Source organism: Sceloporus occidentalis, unplaced genomic scaffold, assembly GCF_023333645.1.
Source record: "Sceloporus occidentalis isolate IW3139 unplaced genomic scaffold, rSceOcc1.0.p SCAF_11, whole genome shotgun sequence".
Classification (NCBI taxonomy): domain Eukaryota; kingdom Metazoa; phylum Chordata; class Lepidosauria; order Squamata; family Phrynosomatidae; genus Sceloporus; species Sceloporus occidentalis.
The window spans coordinates 14953258-14965706 of record NW_028316991.1 but is presented as its reverse complement, the minus strand read 5'-3'; the positions used below and the strand labels follow the sequence as shown (position 1 = coordinate 14965706).

The following is a 12449-nucleotide window of genomic DNA, read 5'->3' as shown; positions in this document are numbered from 1 at the left end:
AAAGGAAAAAAAGAATAACTCTCTAAAAATAAAAGCTTATGCGATGCCAGAAATAAAATGTGGCCAGGTTGAAAAGACGCCTGTGGAAAATATAACAATGTAACTGTTGTTTTAACAGATTTACCTCCAAGAAGACCATTGTAAGAATGTCTACAATAGAAAAATATTTTTTATTAATAATTTACTATAATTTTTTTTCACAAATACCTAGATTGTGTGTCTTCTTCAACATGTATGTATTATCTAAGAAACTAAACAAACAGCAAATGATCCCCCAGAATATGGTGGGGGGTGGCTTTTTGTTGCCACATTACATTAGCCAGTTAGAGAAGAGTCAGCACATGTGTTGGAAAATAATGGATTGAGGTTACCTAGAACTATTTTCATTTTGGCATGTTTAAATGCATTTTATATATATTCAGGACAAAAATGATTATTTCAGATTTTTTTACTCGTATGACCTACATTTGTCTTCTTGGATCCGTAAGTAAAACGCTATACTTTGGTTTACCTCAAAATATCTTTTACCACCAGTAGTTCATCATTTATTCCTAGAACAGGTCTAATCTTAATTAAGTTGTGTTTAAATATTAAATACATCCCCTTCCCAACAAAAAGTGTTTTTTTAGTGTGTGTGTATATATATATATATATAGAGAGAGAGAGAGAGAGAGAGAGTCACATTGACCTCCATGCTTGCTTAAACATCTTTCTTAATTAAATTTATCAGATTTGCCTTCCTAATTATAATTAAAAGCCCAAATTCTGTACAAAATACTTGTCTGTCATTTTTATCAGTTTTCTCAGGTGTTTTAAACATATTGTCATGTGACAGGGCACTTATAAGCTGTTCTAGTTGTTCCTGGGCTATTTTTAGGGGATTTCCTGAATCACGGTAATTAATAAAAATATAAATGTCCTTACACAAATATCCTTAATATTCTAGAACATACTTTGTGTATCTAACCACCATCCATGTGATTATAGTCAATGAAATATGAATAATTTTAATGAGCATGTGCTGTTCAATTAAAGTCTATGTGTTGGGTTGTTTTTGGTAAAGGAACCATACTCATCAACTAAACTGGAGCATTATACTCATGTTTGTGATACTTAGAAGCTTTAGAGGTTCTGAATCTGTTATGATTGACATATCAGACAATAACTCAAAGCAGATCTGTCCTTTGGCTTATTCACTAAAGGGAGAGTTGACAAGAGAGTGGCGATTATAACTCCTTCACTTTACTATTTACTATGAAGACCCAAGCGAGCTTCTACTGCAGAATGGTTTTTAATGGTTCTGTATAATGCATTGTCAAATCCATGAGAAAGAAACCTACCAGTATTGGTCCTACCCTCTCTTACAAATTCTCCAGTCAACTCTCCCTTCAGTGCATAGACATATGAAGATAAACAATATGTATGAATCAGAAACCCACCTTATGTATATACCATTGGGACCGCCATCTTAACTTCTAGTTCTTGATTTATCTGCCTTATGTTCCTCTCCATTTACTTGCATCTCTTCTTTTAAGTTTAAATAACCAAAATATATTAAATTAATATATTAAATTAAATATATCTGGCAGCCTTTCTTAACATGGGTCATGGAAAATGGAGTTAATGTCTGGGCAGGAAATTTATTGGGTATGCTACCTTTCCCCGTTGCCAAGAAGTCTCTTATATTTCCAAAACAATTACACATGTCTAAGCTATAGGTAACTGAGAAAATAAAACTAGTAATGCTAAAGCTAAATGTTGTAAAAGTGATAGTATCTCTTAAAAACAAAAGAGGGAAAAAAGAGCAAAATAAACTATGAAATGAGATTTTTTTTTCTAGAATAATCTTGTAATACAGTAATGAAAATCTCCGAGCTATAATAAATATTTATAATTTTGATTTTAGGCTTTAGGTCATATATATAAATGTTATCCTATTCCAGAGGGATGAGGGGTTTGCAAATTTCCACATTGATTTCAATTATTATCAGTAAAAACATAGTAATATAGATATATATATTAAGCACATCTCATGGGAATGCACTAAGATAAATGTTTTCTGGGACAAATGAACTCTGTGTTCAGAAAATATTGTAGATTTAGTACTCCCATACCTAAAGTCCCAATTGTTTACCTACTGACAAAAGAGTCTCTTGAACTATACATACATAAATAATAAATTACTTAAATACTTGGAACCAGCGGCCAAAATATCCAGAAGGGGGGGAAAAGATATAGAAAACTAATCACAAACTTTATTATAATGAAATGTACTTTACAGATGGAGAAAAAGTTGCATTTTTTAAATATTAAAATTGCAAGAGTTGTATAAGTTAGGGTAACCGTTTGGAATGAAAATTTATTGTACTCAGACTTTTGCCCATTATATTTATTAAATACTATTTGAGCTAAGTGCTTTTAGAAGCCAAATATTTCTAATTCATATTAAAAATTATTTAGAAGGAACTCTTTTTAAAATGCAAAAACTTATCTGGATTTAAGTAACTATACATTTTAAAATAATGCAAGAGTAAAATCCTTATTCTGTCATGTTGCATGAGGGAGAATAATCCAAAATAATTGTTACATACTAGTTTTTATTGGAAAATTAAATATATTTCAGCAAAAAGCAAAAATTCCATTGGTATCCTGCTGGTGTACCGTGGGCCAGATGTGAGAATTTTAACGATTTGAAATGGCTTTCCTAGCAAATGATATAGTATTAGCAAATATTGTTGATGCCATTCCTAACATGGACAAAAAAAATGTCCTACTTCGGGTCAATCTTCAAGCAGTTATTGTAGGGCATAAGAAGAAAAAGATAGTAGTAGAGAATAGGCCAAAAGAAGACTGAGAGGAAGCAGATACTAAGAGAACTTAAAGAATAAATAACACTGCTTTGTATATCACTCACATTAACCAATTTGTGAATGATTTTGTCTGGCTTTGAGAACCTGTGATTATTTTTGTTTTAACGGTAGCCATCAAACATTCAGCCATACGTCTCGGTAATTGACACAACCGTAACCAACTCCGTTGGTCAAACTTAACTGGTGGCCAAACTTTAAAGAAGGGAAACATTATTGGTGGTGTTGCTACTACATCATGTTCTATAAACATTTGGGGTTAAACGGCACTCCAATAACACTGACGACTAGCATCCTTACTGCTCTTCAGAACCGATGTCAAAACATAGTATGTTAATGATCCTGTCAGATGTTTGCTAATAGTCAGTGTCAGCACTAGCCTTTGCTTCACCTGCCGTCTTTCACCGCTGAGTAGACTTCTGTTTACAAAGGAACTGAATAATGTTCTACTTCCTTGGTAATTTTCCTTTGCATCCAAATGATTAGATGTTCTGGCAATATTCCTATTAATCATTATTCTATCTGTGAGGATATTTAAGATTAGTTATTACTGCGATTTAATATGTAAAAAGCACAATCCACATTTGTACAGTTTTGTTATCCTACAAAGTTCAGTCGTATCTGACTTGAAATAAATTCTATGGTAATGTCTTCAGTGGCATACAAGCAATATTAGATTCACCAAAAGGATGGTGGAAAAGTTGAATACCATAAAGCATGGGTTAGGCATAACCTTATCTAAATTTAGGACATTATCAAGGTCCCAGTAAGATTTGAGGTTTTACAGAAGGAAATATGGCCTACATGGAGTTTTCATATTTAATCACATTTTCACGAAAAAGTAAAAAAAAAATGTAAACATACAATTAATTGCATCAACTTCTTCCATAAATGGGTATATGGGAACTATTGATGAGCTCATGTATATAGATTTAAATCCATTATTACTAGTAATTAACAATTGTTAGTAACCATCCAAATATTTTATGGAAATATATATAAATTATCTAACTTTCCCATTTGTGGGAAAAAGATATGTTTATATCCCACCATACTGATCATGTTCATTATTTATAGAAAACTATATTCTGGTTTTATATAGAATATAGATCTATATATATATAGATATATAGATATATATTCTATATATAGAATATATAGAATGTACTATAATTCTTAAAACACCAATAAGTGGGGTAATGGGATCTTGAAGATTCTCTATTTTATTGAGATGGCATAGAAAGAGTTAGTAATCTGCTTCATCTGTGGTATCCTTGTATGGGGTCTTGGGTAGTGTTAAAACTCTGATTAGATTGATGATGATAATATACTGTGGGATCCAGCTATCTAAAACAGGATTCTGAAAATCCTATTTCCATCAACACCATGAAAGCTGTTTATTTTGTCCTAAGTGAAAAATGAGAGCTTCTAAGCCCCTATTGTGTAACAGGGGCAAGTGAAAGAGACATTAATCGTCACCTTGTATCCAGTGCCATAATGAACATAGCAACACAGCTTCTAGCTGAGCTAAATGTTACATCTTTTTTTACAAGGAACAATACAAAAGATACAAAAGAGAAAATTGTGAACAGTATCTATATGTGTGGCATTTTCCACAGTATTTATGAAAAGAAAAATATTTAAAATATGTGGAAGCTCTTAATTGTCAATTTTATCTCTTCTCATTCTCTCTCTCTTCTCATCATCTCTCTCTCTTCTCATCATCTCTCTCTTCTCACTCTCATTCTCTCTCTCTTCTCGTTCTCTCTCTGTGTCTCTCTTCTCATTCTGTCTCTCTTCTCATTCTCTCTCACTCTTCTCATTCTCTCCCTCTCTTCTCATTCTCTCTCTCTCTCCTCATTCTATCTCGCTCTCTCTCTATCTCTCTCGCAAAAGAAACAATATAAAATGGATCATTATAAAATGAATGGGTCTCTGAGGAATATATAAAATATGTAACTTTCTTTGTATTTAGGATTAAGGTAACACTGTGTAGTAATTGTGAACAAAATTCACAGTTTAAAAAATTTAATTGAAAAGGTTACAATTATGACATGGTACGCGCCATATTTATTAGCGGTTGAATGATTATGTTTTGTTGAATGATCTATTATGTCATAGCTGAATTATACAAAGCTCAATTATTCATTCTCTGAATGCGTTGTTGCTAATTGTAGACCCTCTTGGTAACTTTTGTACTTTTGATCTGCTTGTGCGTTATAATATATGTTGGTTTTTAGTTCAAAAAAATAATGCTACCTTCCTTGTACAATATTAACTAAAAAATAAATCTTTTTTTGTTTTAGCTTTATTCTTAAGACATAGTACAAAGACAGCGTTAGTCATAAAGTAACTACCTATGGGTCCAATCCAAGACAAAAGTTGTGATCTGATTAAAATCAACTGCCAGGAAGGGTATTTTAAAAAATATATAAATTATTGTTTTCACAGATATATGGTGATATAGTATATAGATGTTTAATATTATATATTTACTCATGATGTGTTCTAGGTTATACTTAAAAGGCCACAGCGGAACAGCCGGAAAGCAGAGCAGTCTGATACTACATGGAGCGGATTTCAGTACAAAAGATGCAGACAATGACAACTGCATGTGCAAGTGTGCTCTAATGCTTACGGGAGGTAGGTACCGATGGTGATCTGTGCATGAAATTATTTCACGAAACTGAGACATTCATAACTATTGTGGGCAGAATCATTTGTAAACGCCATAAAGACTAAAGACTGTTAATACATTACCAAAAGTCACCGAGGTAATATAAAAGAAGAACAAATTGTGATACACTTTTGACTTGCAACAGCTTCCACCTTACCTGCAGAGTATCTACCATTTTATGGCCCATTAGGCTGCTTAGCAGGTTCTATTTCTCTACAAAGAGAGTTCTTGCATGGTTTAATGCTGAATTGTAACGGGAGTATAAAAATACGCCCACCCAAGAGTTATCAGTGCCTACAATCAGATAAGTAAACATATATTTAGAATACTGTATATTGGCCAATGTTAAGCTTTGAGCGTAACAAGACACCCCATGTGGGTCAAGAAAATATAACTATGAAAAAAACCCTTTATGGTTCTTTAAGTTTTTTTGCTTACTATAACCCTTACTAGAAATATGTTGTCTCAAGATAATTCAATTCAGTGGAGGTTCAATCATTTTCAGCCAAGCTGCATTGCTTCATACCAACCAAAATGCTTCATAGGACCAAATTGTTTAAATCTAAAAAGATCTAATAAAACCCTAGTGTAGAATCAGTAATTCCTCTATAAGATGCCTACTTGACACGTAGACGTAGGCATTGCTATAAAGCATTTTAAACCCTTCTTTTTTCACGATACATCAATGCCTCTGTTTTCTTGTTTTTTAAACTATCATTATAAACAACCAATGCCGGGTATCTGGTATGTGGCCATTTCTAACCATAACTGATATATTATGAGAGGGAAGTTCCATCATATTATTTGATCGCACAATAGTAGTTTTGTTGTTTAGAAATTACATTTATTAAGGCTCTTTCCTGCTCACTGTTTTTATTGGCCGCAGTTTTGTACCCTTAACATATTTTTTCAAGATGAGTAATAAGAACTACGAAAGCATGGTCATGGTTGAATGTATAAATATTTTCTTTTCTACTTATTATATTATTCATTTGTTTGAACCGTTTCATTTGGTACAGCTTGCAAATTGTAAACTAATTGAAACAAATAGAATAATTCCCTTCTCAAATGAGCTTCCAGTTACAACATATAGGATTAATGATACTTTACTACATCAACAAAGAAGGAAGGACCCAGAAGCTATTATTTCTGATGATTTAAAGCAGTACAGTCCAGCCATTTAATGGGGTTGGCCTAAGATTGTTTAGATCCACATGCTACTTAGTAAACCCCATGAAATTCTCAGACCAGCTGGAATCCATAAATTAAACCAACACAAATGCCATATAACAACCAGAATTGAAGCAGAGGTTTTATATACAAATCTAAAACTATTGGGGTGAACACTGGGATGTTCTGATAATATGGAGGTAATCAGTAATATTGGAGGTTTGCAAGATTGTTGAGCATTTCAATGCCTTATATATATATATATATATATATATATATATATATATATAAATCATTTTACTTTGCTATCACTGGCCTGCTGTCCACCCTTCACCTGAAGGAAGCTGTGAATTTTGACCCCGGTTTACTCCCACCATTGAACTAAAGTTGGGAAGTGGCCATTCTCAGCTATGTTATCTGTGTATAACATACTCTATATTCCATATAGTATATCTTTTCTCTGCAACAGTGCAATAATTCCTGCGGCCCAGACTAGAAAGAAATCCAATGCCTAATTTGCCCTGGAGTCAAACGGACCTGAGATCATAGAAACAGCAGGGGACCATAGTGAACCGCCTACACCGTATTATCAAGATAGTGAACACAAAGTCTATTGTGGCCCTGATTGAGTCCATGCCTCCATAATCATGTCTCTCTGGAAGACTTGTCCAGCATGTCTGCACAGATCTAGAGCAGTGGTTTCCATCCTAGTATAGAAAACACGCCAACAGACCAGGTGTTATGAATCTCCCTATTTGAATAACTTAATTCTGTACTGTTAGTCGGCCATGAGGACTAGGCTGGAAACAGTGATTTACAGTGCATGATAAACAGGAAAAGAGCAGAAATCTATTCAATATACCCAGAACATATAACAAAACTGAGATACAAATATAGTAGGAATTGCAGAATAGGAAACTTCTAATAGCTGGTTCCATGGAGTTCTCCTGTTCCTTAAGAAAGTAAAACGGGGGGCTAGCAGGGCTAGCCATGCACAGGGTTAAGGGTTAATATGCCTGGAAGGGGGTAGAAAGTGGATAGACCCTGGGCAAGGAGTAGATGGAGAACTACCCCACCTAATGAGCAAATGCTGTGCTGAAGTTGGTTAGTCATTCTTGATTGACCAGGGCCTCCAGGCCAAGTGAGGAAATTTCCTGGGTATAATTATAATCCTCTAATCCGCTCTGGAACTTGTCTGATTGCTTTCTCCCTGGTGAGCGGAGGGGGCTTTAGTTGGATAAGTTAATGAATGGAGGCAAAGTACCCAGAATGTTGAAGACATTTTTTAGGTCTCAGATTTCAAGCCATCACTCATTTGGAAACAAGGCTAAAGAGAGGCGAATTCTATACTTTAATTGTTATCTAATCACAATTAGCAATGTCATAGATGACTGTTACTATTTCTGTCTCACATATATCAGCAATCACCTTCACCTAATGACAACAAATCTACTGTTTTCATTTTTTTATATACTTTATATATTTTTTAATATTTTTAATATTTTTTTCTGTTGTGCTCACGTAGCAATGACAACATTTATTCATAGGATTGACTTTTTATATTAGTGCAGATTCCTTGTTCAATCTTTGTTGACATTTAACAAGCAATGGTTTTCTTCTAGCCCATTGTACTGGCATGTAGGTCCGATGACCAATTAGTATGTTTTGTTCTAACAACTGTTTAAAAGTAAAAATGCTTTTACTTGGCTTTTCATATCATGGCGAAAAACAACATATAGTTACATCGGTATAATGCCCTAAAGAGAAATCCATAGAGTTATTGATGGATGGAGTGCAGGAACACGTCAGTTTCTATTTAGTAGGATTGTGACACTTAGCAGGAATCCCTTTGATGTATTACATTTCCTATAGAAAGGATCAGCCCCATTACACGTAAAATAATGCATTGTTTTCCATTTGTTCCGAACCACCTATAACATTTATACAAACAAGCATAGCTTTGTATACTTGAAAGACATGTGTTTATTGTATTTGTTTAAATGTTATTATTTGATCCACAGTTCATATATCAAAAATGCGTCTGATATTTTATGCGCAAAACGGCAATCTCACTACATAAGCATTAAAATAAAGTATTTTACATTGTAACTCCTGCCACATGTAATGCATTTTTTGTTACCAAGAATATTTACATTACTTTGGATTCCAGGGAGTTCGTATAGAATATATATTTTTTTCGGCCACAACATCTCCTGTCTTCTGTGACAGGAGATGAAGTATTTTTCTTTTTCTTCCCATATTTCACCTTATGTTGTCCCTAATACGTCTGCTTTCCCATGTGTTATCAGAGATTAACCGGAACAGTCCCAGGTCATAGCAGAGTGCTACATTGGAAGCAATTAGCAGAAATATTTCACAGTTTTCTACAGGGATGTCTCTATATATATCTCCCATATCTAAAAGAAATGAAGAAAAAAAATTATTTACATGCTTAAAAAAGATAACACGATGCTATTAATCCTAGAAAATAACCTTTAGCAATTAATTATGTCAAAAACTGTTAAAAAATTATTTATCCTTTCCCATCTGGCAGGGCCAAAACTTCCACAGGGTAAGAGGGGCAAATAGGTGAGGGGTGTGTTTTAGCCTGACTTAAAAAGTTAATTCATAACATTTATGCACAGACACTAGTAAAATGCAGAAAAAATAGAGTTGAGGCAACTTTCTGGGTTCCTTGTATAGTAACACCGCAGAGGTGTAGAATAGGGTAAAGGGGTTCCATTGCTTTATAAATAAAAGTAATCTTAAAAATGGTTTAAAACCTTTAAAAGGACTAACTGATCCTTTTTTTAATGGAGATAGTGCCATAAAACCCAACATTAACTTACTGTAAACAGAATTTAACCCCTTCGCGACCTTTGCCGGTTCAGGACCGTCATGACAAGAAGGTCACTAAATGACCTTTGACGGTCCTGAACCGTCAAAAAATTAAATAAGCTTAGAAAGTGATCAACGATCACTTTCTTTGCTTAAACGGCGTTACTGTAATGCCTCGATGTCGAGGCATTCAGTAACGCCGAGATCGGCATCGGGGGCCATGTCTGGCCCCTCCCCGGGGCGTCAACAGCCGCCATACATTGTATGGCGGCGGACGCCCGTTTTAAAAGCGTTTAAACTTAAATGGTCAGGAGGCATCCAGCGACACCAAACACTTACCTTTGGATGGGCTGTGACCGCTCCGGAGAGCGGTCACAGCCGCAGCTGCCGGTGATCTTCGCCATCAGCAAGATGGCGACGGCCCGGGAAAAAAAACAATAAAGAAGAAAGAGTTCGCTAGACGGTCTCCTGGACCTCTAGAGAACTCTGGCTCCACTTGCAGGTTGAATACAGGTACTGCATTCAACCAAGCAAGTCAATGGAACCCAGCTTTCTAATCACTATGTGATTAGCAAAATATTCAAAAAAAAAAAAAAATGGAAAAAAAATTAAAAAAAATGTGCTAACATTTAAAAATAATTATGCAGTGATGTCACTTGATGAACCATCCAGTACAAGCAAAATGTGTAAAAAAAAAATATAAAAAAAGTATTCAAAAAATAAAATAAAATAAAAAAAGAAAGTTTATTATTTTGAGCAAGTGCTAAAATTTCTCAAAAATCTCAACAAAGAGTTAAAATAAAAGCACTTCAAATACCCAAGGGGTGTCTAATATATATAAAAAATGGCTGATGGGGTAAATTGGAGTGGCCGAGCTCAAAGATAGGGCATAGGTACAGACTGACCAAAATGGAGAAAAAAAGCGCACTTCCCAAATGTGGCATTTTAAATCTCAAACAACCCGACAAACCCATGCATGTCGGGTATCACTGCACTCAGGAGATGTTCCTGAACATACAATGGGGTGTTGTTTGACAGTGACATATACCAGAACCTGTATATCTATAACTAAAGTACAATTTGTGTGAAAAAAAAAATAAAAAAAATTACTATTACAAAGTTTGACAAAGTGTAGTTCTATAATTGGTGCATGGAAAGGGTTAAAATAACCACATTTGGAATACCCTGGGATGTCTAGTTTTCAAAAATATATGGTTTGAATGGGATAAATTGAGTTAACCGGCTTCAAAGATATTCCAAAGAGGAGATGGAGGCAGACTGACCAGATTTGTTAAAAAAGATTTGGAAATCATAAAACGCTGCTTGTACTTATTGCCCTATAACTTACAAAAAACAGCAAAAAAACATAAAAACATTGGGTATTTCTAAACTCAGGACAAGTAGTATAATCTATTTAGCTAGTTTTTTTACTTGCTTTTTTAGGTGAGTAAAAGATTTTTCAAATAAAAGTCATAAAATGTGTTTTTTTTCAATTTTTCACCATGTTTTTTTTTTTTTTTTTATAGTAAATAAGATGATATGATCAAAATAATAATATCTGAAGAAAGCCCATCTTGTCCTGAAAAAAACAATATATAACTTATGTGGGTACACTAAATGGGTGAGGAGAAAATTACAGCTGAACACAAGCACCACAAAAGTGTCAAAACAGCCTCGGTCCCACAGGGTACAAAACGAAAAATGAGCCCGGTCCTTAAGGGGTTAATAATGTAACTTCCTGGTTATTGGTATTGGTATAATTGGTGTTATTTTGTAGTCAACACATGCTGACTTCTATGCAATCAAGAACTTTCCAAATATACACTTATGTACATTCACCCCTATATATTTTCTTGTGATTTATATATTTAATAAGCAAATCGACCATGAGACGTTTAAAACATTTTTAAGAGAGTGCCAACATACAGTTTGCCTGTTTATCCCCTCAATTCTGTACTCTGTAGTCTCCCAGGAGATAAATTACACGCTGTCACGTTAGACAAATTACCTTGCAACAAAAGACTATGAGAACGATCTAAGTTGAAGTTTGGTGCTTGGGATCTGAATAGTGTTTTCTTGGATTAAGTCAAAGCAGCAAGTGAAATATTAGTTAAAACCTTGCTGTGTAACCCTACATTGATGGATCTTCTCAGATGCCATATAATTTTTCCCTAAAAGATTACAGAATGATGAACAACTCAAATGTGATGACTTAATAATTCCATGACTGATCTCAGAAGATAAATTCTTGTAATAAATAAGATGTAGCCACTATTAACCAATGTGGAGTGTCTGGCTGTGGATGTGTATGGGTCAAGTCCTATCAACGATCAATGCCCCAACTTCTCTTTGGCCATTTGGGAGGTCCATGAAAATATATTACACTAAATCAAAAAATACTGGGGTTATGTAAAAGTGTTAGTCCAAAGTAGTAATAATAATAATAATAAAATATTTTCTTCATTACATTAACAAAATACCTTCTATGTCTCTTTCTTTGTGTTTTTGTTGGCCCAGGTTGGTGGTTCGACGCTTGTGGTCCTTCAAACCTGAATGGAATGTTCTACAATGCAGGACAAAATCACGGGAAATTAAATGGAATAAAGTGGCATTATTTCAAAGGCCCTAGTTACTCATTGCGCTCAACAACTATGATGATCCGGCCATTGGACTTCTAGTTTTAAAAAAATTAAATAAAAAACAACCCGAACAATGCAAAACTGCTACCTTTTTCGGAGAGTCAAATTACACCGGGAAGTGAATTACATTAAAGCAGCTACAAATGATATCAATCAAATCAATTGTTTTGATACCAACGAAATTTCATGGACATGACAACATTATCCAAAAAAGGTTGGTTTTTAGTTCATAAACAATGCATATACAAAAAAAAACTG

General features: G+C 34.2%; 1 protein-coding gene across 1 annotated transcript in view; it reads left to right on the top strand.

Moving 5' to 3' along the window:
• The window catches only part of LOC149305623 (angiopoietin-1-like), a 129951-nt gene extending 117721 nt beyond the window's left edge, over positions 1–12230 (top strand). Inside the window, exons 8-9 of the mRNA XM_089477321.1 lie at positions 5380–5510; positions 12070–12230. Coding sequence (XP_089333447.1) covers positions 5380–5510; positions 12070–12230 — 292 coding nt within the window. The remainder of the gene's footprint in view (positions 1–5379; positions 5511–12069) is intronic.
• The last annotated feature ends 219 nt before the right edge of the window (positions 12231–12449 follow it).